Source organism: Elephas maximus, chromosome 20 (genome assembly GCF_024166365.1).
Source record: "Elephas maximus indicus isolate mEleMax1 chromosome 20, mEleMax1 primary haplotype, whole genome shotgun sequence".
NCBI classification, from domain to species: Eukaryota; Metazoa; Chordata; class Mammalia; order Proboscidea; family Elephantidae; genus Elephas; species Elephas maximus.
In genome coordinates this window covers 53,040,652-53,057,285 of record NC_064838.1, presented here as the reverse complement: position 1 = coordinate 53,057,285, position 16,634 = coordinate 53,040,652, and the positions used below count along the sequence as shown (strand labels likewise).

General features: G+C 46.2%; 2 protein-coding genes across 7 annotated transcripts in view; both read left to right on the top strand.

The window, feature by feature from the left end:
• The window catches only part of PFKFB4 (6-phosphofructo-2-kinase/fructose-2,6-biphosphatase 4), a 50,741-nt gene extending 48,329 nt beyond the window's left edge, over positions 1-2,412 (top strand). For 2 of the 4 annotated variants that reach the window (XM_049862597.1, XM_049862595.1), the window contains exon 14: positions 2,091-2,412. In XM_049862597.1, coding sequence (XP_049718554.1) covers positions 2,091-2,234 — 144 coding nt within the window. In that variant the 3' untranslated portion in view covers positions 2,235-2,412. The remainder of the gene's footprint in view (positions 1-2,090) is intronic. The other 2 variants (XM_049862599.1, XM_049862594.1) reach the window with 1 other exon arrangement.
• Positions 2,413-4,194: 1,782 nt separating this feature from the next.
• SHISA5 (shisa family member 5) overlaps positions 4,195-16,634 on the top strand; it is a 43,685-nt gene continuing 31,245 nt past the window's right edge. Inside the window, exons 1-2 of one of the 3 annotated variants that reach the window (XM_049862406.1) lie at positions 4,195-4,385; positions 6,615-6,759. In XM_049862406.1, the coding sequence (XP_049718363.1) occupies positions 4,319-4,385; positions 6,615-6,759 (212 nt within the window). In that variant the 5' untranslated portion in view covers positions 4,195-4,318. The remainder of the gene's footprint in view (positions 4,386-6,614; positions 6,760-16,634) is intronic. The other 2 variants (XM_049862408.1, XM_049862409.1) reach the window with 2 other exon arrangements.

The following is a 16,634-nucleotide window of genomic DNA, read 5'->3' as shown; positions in this document are numbered from 1 at the left end:
GTTGCATCTTGAGTCAATCTCTTTTGAGATAAAAAGAGAGAAGCAAGCAGAAAGTCTGGGGGACCTCATTACCACCAAGCAAGGAGAGCCAGGAGTATGCGTGCATCCTTTGGACCTGGGTTCCTGTGCTGAGGTGCTCCTAGACCAGGGGAAAATTGATGACAAGGACCTTCCCTCAGGGTCGACAGAGACAGAAAGCCTTCCCCTGGAGCTGGCACCCTAAATTCAGACTTCTAGCCTCCTAGACTGTGAGAGAATAAATTTCTCTTTGTTAAAACCATCCACTTGTGGTATTTCTGTTACAGCAGCACTAGATAACTAAGACGTTCCGTCTTGAATACATGTGTTCCATTTGCTGGGACTCCACATTTCCCCATTGCAGTGTTCTTTTGTGCTGCAGCTGTCTCTGTCCCCTCAATAAAACTCTTTACTTTCAATTTTAACCAGGCTTCATGATTTTGCTCTATGACAGGTATGGGCAGGTGAGGGGGCGTGGGAGAACCCCATACTGAAAAGGTCAGGGAGGAGGAGAATGAGGGCGTCAGAGCAGAGAGGCTAACGGCAGGTGATGGGAAGTGAGAAAGGCTAACTCTTAGGATCTCGATGAGGGGATGGGTGGAGGGACTTGATAATGAAGCAGAATCAAGTTTGTGAGCAAGGGTACCAAATGCAATAAGGAATCACTAGGGTGGGCACCTGGGGCTTGGAACAAGGAGAAGCCAGGGGAGTATGTGGTGGCCATTTTTCATGGGGCAGGGGACCTGGGTTGTGGTGTTAAGCTGCTGAGAGTGGAACTGAGGTAGCTTGGCTGGGTGAGGCTAGGCTGTTCAGGGAGTATGTGGCTCAGGTCCCTCATTGTGATCCTTCTACCAGACCTTCACGTCACCCAATTTTAGGGACTGCATAGAAGGGACCCTACCTGGGGACGGTCACCCTCATCCCTGGCTTAGGAGTTAAAATTGGAACGATTATTCCCTGTCATGGAGTATAAAGAATGTGACCCAGCTGGAGCCACAAGGACCCAGTTGATATGTCCTGAAGTATAAAAACAATAGCTAGGATGATCTTGGAAAACATCTTCTAGGAAATCTTTCACATAAACAAATACTTAGATAGAGCACTGTCTTAGTTATCTAGTGTTGCTATAACAGAATACCGCAAGTGGATGACTTTAACAAAGAGAAATTTATTCTCTCCCAGTCTAGGAGGCTAGAAGTCCAAATTCAAGGGTGCCAGCTCAGGGGAAGGCTTTCTCTCTCTGTCAGCTCTTGGGGGCGGTCCTCATCATAAGTCTTCCCCTGGTTTAGGAGCTTCTCCAGCGCAGGGACCTTGGGTCCAACAGACTTGGTCCCCTTGTGGTTTTTCATTCCGGGTGGTAGAAGATCCTCCTCCTCTCTGCTTGCTTCTCTCTTTTTATATCTCAAAGGAGATTGACTCCAGATACACCCTACTCTTGTAGATTGAGTCCTGCCTCATTAACATAACTGCCTCTAATCCTTCCCCATTAACATCATAGAAGTTAGGATTTACAGCACATAGGATAATCACATCAGATCACAAAATGGTGGAAACCACACAATACTGGGAATCATGGCCTAGCCAAGTTGATACACATTTTTGGGGGACCCAATTCAATCCACAAACAGTACAAAAGACTGACATATTTTCCACTTTTATCTTCTTTTATTGTCGTTATTTTTGTGTGCTGTTGAGTCAATTCTGATTCATAGCAACCCTATTTTTCTATTAAAAAAATATTAGCATTTAGTAAATAGTAATATTTGTTGGACCAGTGAAGACCCTCCTGACTGTCATTATTGAAACTTGTACCAGTGATTATTAAGAAAGACAGTTCAAAATATATAACCATGATTCAGCAGTTTTTAGCCAATCTGTGAAAAGGTGAAGCTTAGATGATTTAAAAAAATACCTACTGCCATTGAGCCCCACTTGTAATGTCTACATATATGGATGATTCTGTTACATTCCTCAGACTCAGACAGACATAGCTCTGGCAGCATGCTTGTCTGTTTCCCACTTTTGCCTCTTGGGACATATGGGGAATAAAATCTTTCTTCTTGCTTTACCAGGTGGTGATGGGAGCTTATGGGAAAGTCTGCCCTTCTTCTTCCTGTTCTCACACCCCAGAGTCCAGAAACCGGCCCTGGGCACATCCCAGGTTGTTCTCTCAGGCCTGCTTCTTTGTCCACAGAGATGCCCCTGCCCTCAGGTGAGAACGATGTGGTGGTACACGGGGTGTAAATGCCAGGTCAGCTGCCTTGTTAATATGATGTTTCGTGTGCCAAGCACAGGGTGGGCAGCAGGCCAGGAACCCTGGGCAGGAAGGGAAGATTGCTCCAATTCTCTTTCCCTGGCTGTGCCCAGACACCAGCCCCACAGCAAGAAGGTTCCGCTGGCCTGTTCGCCATTGTCCCATCTCAGTGTGTCTTGTGAGAGCACATGCTCCCCACACAGACAAGGATGAAGACTAGCTCTGCTTCCCTGTGTCAGGAGGTGGCCCAGTGTGTGCCCTGGGCCAGTTTCTACCCTCAGACCAGACCACCTGAGCCAGGCAGGCCCATCCCCACGGGGTGGAGGTGTTGCCTCAGGGGACTCGGGGGATGAAATGTCCTCAGAGCCAGTCCTGGGCAGCCTCTGTACTGGGCTTCCAGAAGGGAACTGGCATTGTAGCCGAACGAAGGTTCTTGTCCTGTCCTATTAGCTGATCTAAATAAGACGGATGCCACACCACCAGTTGCAAGGGAAACAGAAAGTGGAAATTTATTGTCTGGGCAGACAAGGAGCAACGCAGGTTCTAGTGACCATAAGGCCACGTGCTCACCGTCTAAGGGGGCTGGGGACCTTTTTGTTTCCAGTGGCGTCGGGGGTTGGGTTTGGTACCTGGAACTCTCCACCCTTAGCCCTCCCATGTCCATACTTGGAGGTCTGGATATTAAATCATCTTTTGTTGGATACATGTGCAGTGGAACCCCTTGCTTCTGAAATGGAATTGGGTGAAATCATGGGCTGAGAAATATCATTCTTTCCGGTGACAATCAAGTCCAGGGGGGGTTGAAGGACCTGATCTCTCCAATTTGCACATGCTTCAAGGTGTAGCTTGGGCTAGTTCAGTGGATGGAGCCACTACCTGCTGTGACTTCCTGAAAAATGTTGCTCAAAACAAGCTTGTGGTTAGCAAGACAAAGAAAGGGGCAGAAGGGGTGCTGATTGGGGTTTTCAGCAGTACTACTACTGGCATCTACTGTCAATGAAGAAAATCTTGTGCTCTGTGAGGAGTAAAAGAAAAGGAGTTTTACTGAGGAATAGAACAGCTATAGCTGGGCTGCACTAGGTAAAAATACAAAGTGCTTGGTCCTTCAAGGGGAGAAACCAAAAACCCAAACCCATTGCCTTCGAGTAGATTGAGATTCATAGTGACCCTATAGGACACAGTCGAACTGCCCCATAGGGTTTCCAAGGAGCAGCTGGTGGACCTTTTGGTTAGCAGCAAAATGCTTAACCACTGAGCCACCAGGGCTCCAAGGGGAGAAAGGTGTATTTATACATTGAGAACAAAGGAAGGGTAGGGGATTAATGGTTGATTGTAGATGAGATCAGCTTCAGCTTGAAGTTCTTTAAAATGTAAAGATTGTCCTTTTGGCTAGGAGGGAGTGGGTCACCACCTGGGGGGTAGCGCCAGCTGGTTTGACTACCTACATCTCGACCTTTTGTTTCCTGGGAATGCATGTAGATCCTGCCATTCCTGTCCTAAGGTGAGTGTCTCCAAGTTTAAAAGCTTCTGTCTGCACTAATGTATGCCAAGGTCTGCTCTGGGCACTGTTTCCGCGCCACTTCACCTGGTCCTCGGGTAACGCTCGGGTGAGCGAGGATCTACTGGGCAGGTGAGGTAAATGAGGCGCGGGGAGAGGCTGTGGTCGGCATCCTGCTGCACACAGCAGAGGCTCCAGTGTTAAGATGCAGATTCCCGCTGGGTCCCCCTCAGAGCCCCCAACGTTGGGGACTCAGAAAGTACCCGGTGAGCAGACGGCAACTCCGGTGCGTCGCCGGCGCCTGCCCCAGTCCCGGAAACGGGCCCGAACGTTCTCACAGGCCCCGGGCGTGGAACCTACCCGGAGGCGGCGAGGGGTGTCCTCTCCCCCCCCCCCCCCCGGCCTCCCGGGCGGGAGTTCCGGGAACCCGCCGGGCGGGGCGAGGAAGCGGCCAGGTCGTGCGGGCTGCTGAGGCCGCTGAACCACCGCGACCCTTGTCTATCGGTCAGTCTGTCCGTCCGTCCGTCCGTCCGCCCGCCCGCCCCGCGATGGCTGCGCCGGTCCCCGCGCTGCGAGTCGTGCTGTTACTGCTGCTGCTCCCGCCGCCTCCCGGTGGTGAGCCTGTGGGGGGAGGGGCGTCCTGGCCACGTTTGGGGGTTGGGGACAGGCTCGTCCACCCTGTCCCTGGAACCAGTCCAGGCAGCACCAGACCCACAGTGTCCCCCACCGACCTCAAATAACCCCGAGGCAGTCAGCGAACCTCCAGGACTGACCTCTCCTCCACCCCAGCACCCTTTTATGCCTGAACTGACACTACCCAGACTCCAGGAGATGCCACCTTTGTTCTGACCTGGGATGGTGGGGAGGGGTTTGCGTTCTCTCTGATGTTCCCAGGGGGTGTACCCCCAGAATTTTGGGGCTCTATTTTTTTTACTGGTAGGATTTTCTACTTTCATGGCCCTTGTGCTCATGGAAATGCTAGGCAGTGAGGATGGAGCCTCTGGTTGGAGGAGACACAGCTATGGTTGTTGACTGTAGCCCGATGATTCACAGATGGGGGAGTGCTGGCTGGGGGCCCTTCAGGGTTGGGAATTGGAACAGTCTCCAGCCTCAGCCTTGGGAAGACAAAGAACCCTCCAGAACCCTCCGGGGTGAGTGGGTTCCTGGGGGTGGGAGAGTGAGAATCGGGAGTCCTGAGATCAGAATCAGCAGACCCCTTGAGTGAACCTGTAGGAGAGTCCCTGTGCTGGTGAGGTCTGGAGAGGCTTGTTGAGAGCATCTGGGGATCAGAAGAAGAGCTTTTGTACCATGGTCACTTGGCCCAAACAAACTCACTGGTGTGTGTCTTCAGCCCCAGCCCAGAGCCTCCAGCTGGCCTGTGGCTACTCCTGTAAGGACCCTGCTGAAAATGGGTTTCTCTGAGCCATATGGATAGTGTGGGCCATTATGATTTTACCTGCTGGCAGGTGGTCAGCTGGCTGGTCTGAGCCTGTTGGTGGTTCCATCATCTGCCCCGCAGCTTTGCCCAAAGCAGGGATCTGTCAGGACCTGCCACTTTGGGCCTCTGTCTACGGATGGCCCCAGGGTGTGTGATACACTGACCAGACTGGGTCTTCAGACACCACATGCTGCCCACGGCCTGGCCAGGCTGGGTCTCCAGCGTCTATGTACTGTGCCAGGACTGTTTCTAGGATGATGTACCCCCCATCTCAGGGGTTATCATCAGACCCATTCCCAGCCTGCCATAGTCATCTATACCCTGCTGGCCTGGGTGTTCCATGTGGGGTCTGCTTAGGCAGAGGCCCAGTGACTATCCCCTCCCCACTTGTGGGCACTAGATCTCTGCTAATGTAACCTAATGATGCATGGGGACATAGTGTCTTCCTGTGAGGTTTGCAAACCTTGTGGCCACCCAAAGCCCTGAGTCATTTTTCATACTTGTTTGCTGGGTCTCCCCAGCATGGTCTTATATACGGGGCTCTGTTCTCACCCTGGCCTATAAGGGTGTCCCTAGATCCTAACATTGTGGCTATGAGCCTTGTGATGGCTCTGGGGGTTGTGCCACTGCCTTTAGATGGTGCAGCTGCTTCAGAGCCCTGGCCACTGAGGACACAGACATTTTCCGGGCACCTGCTGCTGGCCTGGCCTGGGGTTAAGCTCTTTCTGGACACTTATATGTTCTAGGGAATGTCTGTGTATGTGTCGGTGGGTGTGACTGTGGCTGACAGTGAATTGGTTAGGAGACAGCCTGTATAGGTTACGGGGTGACCTGTGAGGGTCAAGTCCCAGAAGTTGTAATGTCCATCAGGGGCTGAGGATGCTGTGGCTGGATGATGGGCCAAGGGAATGAGGGTTAAGAGCTAGATAGTCCCGTGCCTGGCCCCCAGCAGGTAGCTGGGGGTGATACTCTTCAGCCATGTGACTGCTGGGCTCAGGTAGCTTCTATAGGAGGTAGCCTTTGAGTAAGGCTTTGAAGGATGAGTAGAATGTGGGGGAAGGGAAACAGGCAAGAATATGGGCAGAATGTGGGTGAGCTGGAAAATTGATGTGACCTTCAAGGCCCTTTGTAGTCTAGACACTGCTTCATGGACTCTACCAGGGAAGATCAGACTCACGTTCAGGAAGTTCACTGTCCCATCAGATGGCAAGCAGACTGGTCGGGGAGAGAGGGAGCCCATTTAGGGGGCCTTTGCTGTGGCCCAGGGGAGAGGACAAGGCTGAACAGGGTGGAGAGGCATCAATGGGTAGGATGGCTTAGAGATGCCCAGTATGCTGGTGCCTGCTGCTGTGCTGGCTGGGGCATGGCTGAGGTCACAGGTCAACAGGTGTGTTTCTCTGCTCCAGTCCATGGTGAGCTGTGTGTACACAGCCTCTTTCTCAAGTCCTGTCCTGTGTTCTGCTGTGGTACCTGTTACAACCAGTACTGCTGTGCTGATGTGCTGAAGAAATTCGTGTGGAACAAGGAACAGTGTCCCACGCCTAAGGACAGGTGGGTACACTAATGGATCACAGGGTGGGCAGCCTGAGTCTGTCCCCAGCTGGAGAACACGTAGAAGAGAAATAACTTTGCCCCTCTGTAATCTCAGTCCTCTCGATCATCACTTGGAGCATTGGACCAGGAGGGGCTGGGGAACCTCTGTTCTGCACTGGACTCCCCAGACCCTGCTCAGTTAGTCCCTGGCTCCTGTCTTCCCCAATCCGGGGGGCTTGCCCCTGGACATATACTTGTATCAGCATGTCCTCAGGGTGGGTGTCTTGGTGTGAGTGTACTCTATAGTATGTGTGTGTACCTGGGGGGTGGGTGGGTGACTTGCACAGGTGCCAGCTTGTGGGCCCTGGAGGGCGTGCATGGGCATGTGCCCCAGTGTGAGTCATGCTTGCGTTCTGTTGGCATGGCCCATGGATTTGCACTGTGCCTTGGGGGAGTGGACTGTTCCATGTGTGTGTCTCCCTTTACCACGCTCTGTGTTTGGCCTCAGCTGGAGAGGGTCGAGATGGTCGAGATGGTCATATTCCCCAGCTCATGGTAAGTGATCATCATTAGTGTAGACATGACCACCTCCCCTCCATCTTATGTATTTACTTGAAGCTCCTGTACCCACTCCCATTCCCCTCCTGCCCTGTAAGCAACCAGTCTACTGTGTTTAAAGTGTATCCTTTGGATTGACTGTGTTCTTGCAAAGTCTATCTTGTTTAGTGGACACATTTTAGGGTACAACAAACCTCCTGACTTTTTGTATTCAGTGCAATGTCTGTAAGACCCCTCCATCTTACACAACTGGCCCATGCCCACCACAGCTGTGTCATTCTCCATGTGTGAGTCCAAACTGTTGCCACATAGATAACTGTAGTTGGCATCCTTGTATACTTTTTCCTACCTCCTTTTGTGGAGCCCTGTGAAAAGTTGTTGAAAGTATCCATGTCTTAGTCATCTAGTGCTGCTATAATAGAAATACCACAAGTGGATGGCTTTAACAAAGAGAAGTTTATTTCCTCACAGTAAAGTAGGCTACAAGTCCAAATTCAAGGTGTCAGCTCCAGGGGAAGGGTTTCTCTCTTTCGGCTCTGGAGGAAGGCCCTTGTCCTCAATCTTCCCATGATCGAGGAGCTTCTCAGGCACAGGAACCCCGTGTCCAAAGGACACGCTCTGCTCCTAGTGCCTCTTTCTTGGTGGTTTGAGGTCCGGAACTCTCTGCTTGCTTTCCTTTCCTTTTATCTCTTGAGAGAGAGAGTGGTGCAGGCCACACCCCAGGGAAGCTCCCTTTACATTGGTTCAGGGAGGCGACCTGAGTAAGGGTGTTACGTCCTACCCTAATCCTCTTAACGAAAAATTACAATCACAAAATGGAGGACAACCATAAAACTGGGAATCATGGCTTAACCAAGTAGACATATATTTTTGGGAGGACACAGTTCAATCCATGGCAATCCCTATGAGTGGAATTGCCAGTCATAGAGATACACGAGGAAACCCTGGTGGCGTAGTGGTTAAGTGCTACGGCTGCTAACCAAAGGGTCGGCAGTTCGAATCTGCTAGGCGCTCCTTGGAAACTCTGTGGGGCAGTTCTACTCTGTCCTATAGGGTCGCTATGAGTCGGAATCAACTCCACAGCACTGGGTTGGTTGGTTGGTTAGAGATACATGAAGGAGCCCTGGTGGTACAAATGGCTAAGTGCTTGTCTGCTAACTGAAAGGTTGGTGGTTTGAACCCACCTAGTGGCTCTGTGAGAAAAGGACCTGGCAATCCGCTCCTGTAAAGATTCCAAAACCCAAAACTAAATCCATTGCTGTCAAGTCGATTCTAACTCACAGTGAGCCTGTAGGACAGAGTAGAATTGCCTCATAGAGTTTCCAAGGCTGAAATCTTTACAGAAGCAGACTGCCACATCACACCTTTCTCCCACGGAGTGGCTAGTGGGTTCGAGCTGCCACTGTGCCACTAGAGCTCCTCTGTAAAGATTTACAGCCTAGAAAACCCTATGGGGCATTTCTAACTCTGTCACATGGGGTCAATATGAGTTGAAATCAATTCTGTGGCACTTAACAGCAGAGGTGCATGTAGTTACTAACTAAGGACTTCCCACAGTCTCTTGGGAAGGGTTGCACATCCCACACACTGCCAGCCATGCTGGAGGATTCCTGATGGATCATATTCCATCCCTTTCCTTTCAGCCTTTTGGTATCCTTTCTAAACATTTTAATGGAAACCCTGGTGGCGTAGTGCTTAAGAGCTACGGCTGCTAACCAAAAGGTTGGCAGTTCAAATCCACCAAGCGTTCCTTGGAAACTCTATGGGGCAGTGCTTCTCTATCTTATAGGGTCACTATGAGTCAGAATTTACTTGACGGCATTGGTTTTTTTTTCTTTAAACAGTTTAGCTGTTTTTTTTTTTATTATTTAATTTTTGTTTTCTTAATCCATACTGGTATTTTTTTTTAAAAAAGGAGCATTTATTAAATTTCTATTTAATATAATTATTGATATATATTTGCAAGGGTTATATCGATAATTAAATAGAAATGGAATAAATGCTCCTGTTTAAAGAAAAACTATTGATATATGTCTTTGCCACCACTTGTCCATCACTTTGTCATTCTGTGATGGATTGCATGTTGCTGTGATGCTGGAAGCTATGCCACTGGTATTTCAAATACCAGCAGGGCCATCCATGTTGGACAGGTTTAAGCTGAGCTTCCAGACTAAGACTAGGAAGAAGGACCTGGCAATCTACTTCTACAAAAATCAGCCGGTGAAAACCTTCTGAATAGTAGGGGAACACTGTCTAGTGTAGTGCCGAAAGATGAGCCCCTCAGGTTGGAAGGCACTCAAAACACAACTGGGGAGGAGCTGCCTCCTCAGAGTAGAGTCCGATCTTAATGATATGGATGAGTGAAGCTTTCGAGACCTTCATTTGCTGATGTGGAATGACTCAAAATGAGAAGAAAAAGCTGCAAACATCCACTAATTATTGAAACATGGAATGTGCAAAGTATGAATCTAGGAAACTTGGAAGTTGTCAAAAATGAAATGGAACACTTAAACATAGATATTTTTGGCACGAGTGAGCTGAAATGGACTGGTATTGGCCATTTTGAATCAGAGAATCATATGGTCTACTTTGCCGGGAATGACAAATTGAAGATGAACAGTACTGCATTCATCATCTAAAAGAACATTTCAAGATCTATCCTGAAGTACAACACTGTCAGTGATAGCATAATATCCATATGCCTACAAGGAAGAGCAGTTAATATTACTGTTATTTAAATTTACACACAACCGCTAATACCAAAGATGCAGAAGTGGAAGACTTACCAACTTCTGCAGTATGAAATTGATCAAACATGCAATCAAGATGCGTTGATATATACTGGTGATTGGAATGTGAAAGTTAGAAACAAAGAAGGATGAGTAGTTTGAAAATGTGGTCTTGGTGATAGAAATGACGCTGGAAATTGCGTGTTAGAATTTTGCAAGACCAACAATGTATTCATTGCAAATACCTTTCTTCAACAACATAAATGGCGACTATACACAGGGACCTTGCTGGATGGAATACACAGGAATCAAATAGACTACGTCTGTAGAAAGAGACGATGGAGAAGTTCATAATCATCACTCAGAACAAGGCTGGGGGCTGACTGTGGACCAGACCATCAGTTGCTTATATGCAGCTGAAGAAGATTAAAACAAGTCCACGAGAGCCAATTGACCTTGAGTATATCCCACCTGAATTTAGAGACCATCTCAAGAATAGAGTTGATGCATTGAACACCAAAGACTGAAGCTCAGATGAGTTGTGGGATGACATCAAGAACATCATACATGAAGAAGGCAAGAGGTCATTAAAAAGATGGGAAAGAAAGAAAAGACCAAAATGGATGTCAGAACAGACTCTGAAACTTGCTCTTGAATGTAGAGTAGCTAAAGCAAAAGGAAGAAAATTATGAAGTAAAAGAGCTGAACAGAAGATTTCAAAGGGCCGTTCAAGAAGACAAAGTAAAGTATTATAATAATACGTGCAAAGAGCTAGAGATAGAAAACCAAAAGGGAAGAACATACTCGGCATTTCTCAAGTCAAAAGAACTGAAGAAAAAATTCAAGCCTCAAGTTGCAATACTGAAGGATTCTACGGGCAAAATACTGACTGACAAAGGAAGCATCAAAAGAAGATGGAAAGTATACACAGAATCACTGTACCAAAAATAATCGGTCGACATTCAGCCATTTCAATAGGTAGCATATGATCAAGAACCGATGGTATTGAAGGAAGAAATCCAAGCTGTACTGAAGGCATTGGTGAAAAACAAGGCCCCAGGAATTGACAGACTATCAGTCGAGATGTTTCCACAAACAGATGCAACTCTGGAAGCACTCGCTCATCTAGGCCAAGAAACATGGAAGACAACTACCTGGTCAACTGACTGGAGTAGATCCATATTTGTGCCCATTTCAAAGAAAGGTGATCCAAAAAAATGCAGAAATATCACACAGTATCACTAATATCATATGCAAGCAAAATTTTGCTGAAGATAGTTAAAAAATATTTTAAGCAGTATATCGAGAGTGAATTGTCAGAAATTCAAGCCAGATTCAGAAGAGGATGTGGAACCAGGAATATCATTGCTGATGCCAGATGGATCTTGGCTGAAAGCAGAGAATACCAGTGTTTCATTGACTGTGCAAAGGCATTCGACTGTGGATCATAACAAATTATGAATAACATCGAGAAAAATGGGAATTCCAGAACACTTCACTGTGCTCATGCAGAACTTGTGCACTGATTAAGAGTCAGTTGTTCAAACAGAATAACGGGATACTGTGTGGTTTAAAATCAGGAAAGGTGTGCATCAGGGTTGTATCCTTTCACCGTACTTATTCAATCTGTATGTTCTGCATATAATCCGAGGAGCTGGACTATACGAAGAAGAAGAATGTGGTATCAGGATTGGAGGAGGACTCATTAACAGCCTGTGATATGCAGATGACACAGCCTTGCTTGGTGAAAGCGAAGAAGACTTGAAGCACTTACTGATGAAGATCAAAGACTCCAGCCTTCAGTATGGATTACACCTCAACATAAAACAGAAATCCTCACAATTGGACCAATAACCAACAAGTTGAAGAGGAATGGTGTTGCTTTCATCATCAAAAAGAACATTTCAAGATCTATCCTGAAGTACAATGCTGTCAGTGATAGGATAATATCCATACACCTACAAGGAAGACCAGTTAATATGACTATTATTCAAATTTACGCACCAACCACTAGGGCCAAAGATGAAGAAATAGATTTTTATCAGCTGCTGCAGTCTGAAATTGATCGACCATGCAATCAAGATGCATTGATAATTACTGGTGATTTTAATGCGAAAGTTGGAAACAAAGAAGAAGGATCAGTAGTTGGAAACTATGGCCTTAGTGATAGAAGCAATGCCGGAGATCGAATGATAGAATTTTGCAAGACCAACGACTTTTTCATTGCAAATACCTTCTTTCACCAACATAAACGGCAACTCTACACATGGACCTTGCCAGGTGGAACACACAGAAATCAAATTGACTACATCTGTGGAAAGAGACAATGAAAAAGCTCAATATCATCAGTCAGAATGAAGCCAGGGGCTGACTGTGGAACAGACCATCAATTGCTCATATGCAAGTTCAAGCTGAAACTGAAGAAAATCAGAGAAAGTCCACAAGAGCCAAAATATGACCTTGAGTATATCCCACCTGAATTTAGAGACCATCTGAAGAATAGATTTGATGCATTGAACAGTGGTGACCAAAGACCAGACGAGTTGTGGAATGACATCAAGGACATCATACATGAAGAAAGCAAGAGGTCACTGAAAAGATAGGAAAGAAAGAAAAGATCAAGATGGATGTTGGAGGAGACTCTGAAACCTGCTCTCGAATGTCGAGCAGCTAAAGCAAAAGGAAGAATTGATGAAGTAAAAGAACTGAACAGAAGATTTCAAAGGGTGGCTCGACAGCACAAAGGAAAGTATTATAATGACGTGCAAAGAGCTGGAAATGGAAAACCGAAAGGGAAGAACACTCTCGGTGTTTCTCAAGCTGAAGGAACTGAAAAAAAATTTCAAGCCTTGAGTTGCAATAGTGAAGGATTCTATGGAGGAAAATATTAAAGGATGCAGGAAGCTTCAAAAGAAGATGGAAGGAATACACAGAGTCATTAAACCAAAAATAATTAGTCAATGCTCAGCCATTTCAAGAGGTAGCATATGATCAGGAACCGATGGTACTGAAGGAAGAAGTCCAAGCTGCTCTGAAGGCATGGGCGAAAAACAAGGCTACAGGAATTGATGGAATATTAATTGAGATGTTTGAACAAACGGAGGCAGCTCTGGAGGTGCTCACTCATCTATGCCAAGAAATATGGAAGACAGCTTCCTGGCCAACTGACTGGAAGAGGTCCATATTTATGCCTATTCCCAAGAAAGGTGATCCAACCAAATGTGGAAATCATAGAACAATATCATTAATATCACACGCAAGCAAAATTTTGCTGAAGATCATTCAAAAACGGCTGCAGCAGTATATCGACAGGGAACTTCCAGAAACTCAGGCTGGTTTCAGAAGAGGACGTGGAACCAGGGATATCATTGCTGATGTCAGATGGATCCTGGCTGAAAGCAGAGAATACCAGAGGGATGTTTACCTGTGTTTTATTGACTATGCAAAGGCATCGGACTGTGTGGATCATAACAAATTATGGATAACATTGTGAAGAATGGGAATTCCAGAACACTTAATTGTGCTCATGAGGAACCTTTACATAGATCAAGAGGCAGTTGTTTGGACAGAACAAGGGGATACCGACTGGTTTAAAGTCAGGAAAGGTTTACGTCAGGGTTATATTCTTTCTCTGTACCTATTCAATCTGTATGCTGAGCAAATAATACGAGAAGCTGGACTATATGAAGAAGAATGGGGCATCAGGATTGGAGGAAGACTCATTAACAACCTGTGTTACGCAGATGACACAACCTTGGTTGCTGAAAGTGAAGAGGACTTGAAGCATTTACTAATGAAGATCAAAGACCACAGCCTTCGGTATGGATTGCATCTCAACACGAAGAAAACAAAAATCCTCACAACTGGACCAAAGAGCAACGTCATGATAAACAGAGAAAAGATTGAAGTTGTCAAGGATTTCATTTTACTTGGATCCACTATCAACAGCCACGGAAGCAGCAGTCAAGAAATCAAAAGACACATCGCATTGGGTTAATCTGCTGCAAAGGACCTCTTTAAAGTGTTGAAGAGCAAAGATGTCACCTTGAAGACTAAGGTACTTTCATTCGCATCATATGTACGTGAAAGCTGGACAATGAATAAGGAAGACTGAAGAAGAATTGATGCCTTTGAATTGTGGTGTTGGTGAAGAATATTAAATATACCATGGACTGCCAGAAGAACGAATAAATGTGTCTTGGAAGAAGTACAACGAGAATGCTCCCTAGGAGCAAGGATGGTGAGAATGTGTCTTACATACTTTGGACATGTTGTTAGGAGGGTCAGTCTCTGGAGAAGGGCATCATGCTTGGCAAAGTACAGGGTCAGCGGAAAAGAGGAAGACCCTCAATGAGATGGATTGACACAGTGGCTGCAACAGTGGGCTCAAGCATAACAATGATTGTAAGGATGGCGCAGGACCGCGCAGTGTTTCGTTCTGTTGTGCAGAGGGCCGCTATGAGTTGGAACCGACTCGACGGCAGCTAACAACAACAATGTGGTGAATTACATTGATTTCATTCTTCAAGAAATGTTTTATTTGAGCATAGACCTTAGGTAAATGATTATTTTCTCTTAGCGCATTGAAGGTTCCATTCCATTATTTCTGTTCAGAAGTCAGTTGTCAGTTTCTTCATCATTTAAAAGGAATCTTTTTTCCCCCGACTGCTTTTTAAGATATTTTCTTGTCTTTGGTGTTCTACGGTTGCATTATGCTGTATCTAGGTATGGATGCTTTCTTTCTTTTTAAATTTTTTTTCTTTCTTTTTTTTTTTTTATTAACTTTTATTAAGCTTCAAGTGAACGTTTACAAATCCAATCAGTCTGTCACATATAAGTTTACATACATCTCACTCCCTACTCCCACTTGCTCTCCCCCTCTTGAGTCAGCCCTTTCAGTCTCTCCTTTCGTGACAATTTTGCCAGCTTCTCTCTCTCTCTATCCTCCCATCCCCCCTCCAGACAAGAGTTGCCAACACAGTCTCAAGTGTCCACCTGATATAATTAGCTCACTCTTCATCAGCATCTCTCTCCCACCCGCTGACCAGTCCCTTTCATGTCTGATGAGTTGTCTTTGGGGATGGTTCCTGTCCTGTGCCAACAGAAGGTCTGGGGACCATGGCTGCCGGGATTCCTCTAGTCTCAGTCAGACCATTAAGTTTGGTCTTTTTATGAGAATTTGGGGCCTGTATCCCACTGATCTCCTGCTCCCTCAGGGGTCCTCTGCTGTGCTCCCTGTCAGGGCAGTCATCGATTGTGGCCGGGCACCAACTAGTTCTTCTGGTCTCAGGATGATGTAGGTCTCTGGTTCATGTGGCCCTTTCTGTCTCTTGGGCTCTCAGTTGTCGTGTGGCCTTGGTGTTCTTCATTTTTCTTTGCTCCAGGTGGGTTGAGACCAATTGATGCATCTTAGATGGCCGCTTGTTAGCATTTAAGACCCCAGACGCCACATTTCAAAGTGGGATGCAGAATGATTTCATAATAGAATTATTTTGCCAATTGACTTAGAAGTCCCCGCAAACCATGTTCCCCAGACCCCCGCCCTTGCTCCGCTGACCTTTGAAGCATTCATTTTATCCCGGCAACTTCTTTGCTTTTGGTCCAGTCCAATTGAGCTGACCTTCCATGTATTGAGTGTTGTCTTTCCCTTCACCTAAAGCATTTCTTATCTACTGATTAATCAATAAAAAACCCTCTCCCACCCTCCCTCCCTCCCCCCCTCGTAACCACAAAAGTATGTGTTCTTCTCAGGTTTACTATTACTCAAGATCTTATAATAGTGGTCTTATACAATATTTGTCCTTTTGCCTCTGACTCATTTCGCTCAGCATAATGCCTTCCAGGTTCCTCCATGTTATGAAATGTTTCACAGATTCGTCACTGTTCTTTATCGATGCGTAGTATTCCATTGTGTGAATATACCACAATTTATTTACCCATTCATCCGTTGATGGACACCTTGGTTGCTTCCAACTTTTTGCTATTGTAAACAGAGCTGCAATAAACATGGGTGTGCATATATCTGTTTGTATGAAGGCTCTTGTATCTCTAGGGTATATTCCCAGGAGTGGGATTTCTGGGTTGTATGGTAGTTCTATTTCTAACTGTTTAAGATAACGCCAGATAGATTTCCAAAGTGGTTGTACCATTTTACATTCCCAGCAGCAGTGTATAAGAGTTCCAATCTCTACGCAGCCTCTCCAACATTTATTATTTTGTGTTTTTTGGATTAATGCCAGCCTTGCTGGTGTGAGATGGAATCTCATCGTAGTTTTAATTTGCATTTCTCTAATGGCTAATGATCGTGAGCATTTTCTCATGTGTCTGTTGGCTGCCTGAATATCTTCTTTAGCGAAATGTGTGTTCATATCCTTTGCCCACTTTTTGATTGGGTTGTTTGTCTTTTTGTGGTTGAGTTTTGACAGAATCATGTAGATTTTAGAGATCAGGCGCTGGTCGGAGACGTCATAGCTGAAAATTCTTTCCCAGTCTGTAGGTGGTCTTTTTACTCTTTTGGTGAAGTCTTTAGATGAGCATAGGTGTTTGATTTTTAGGAGCTCCCAGTTATCGGGTTTCTCTTCATCATTTTTGGTAATGTTTTGTATT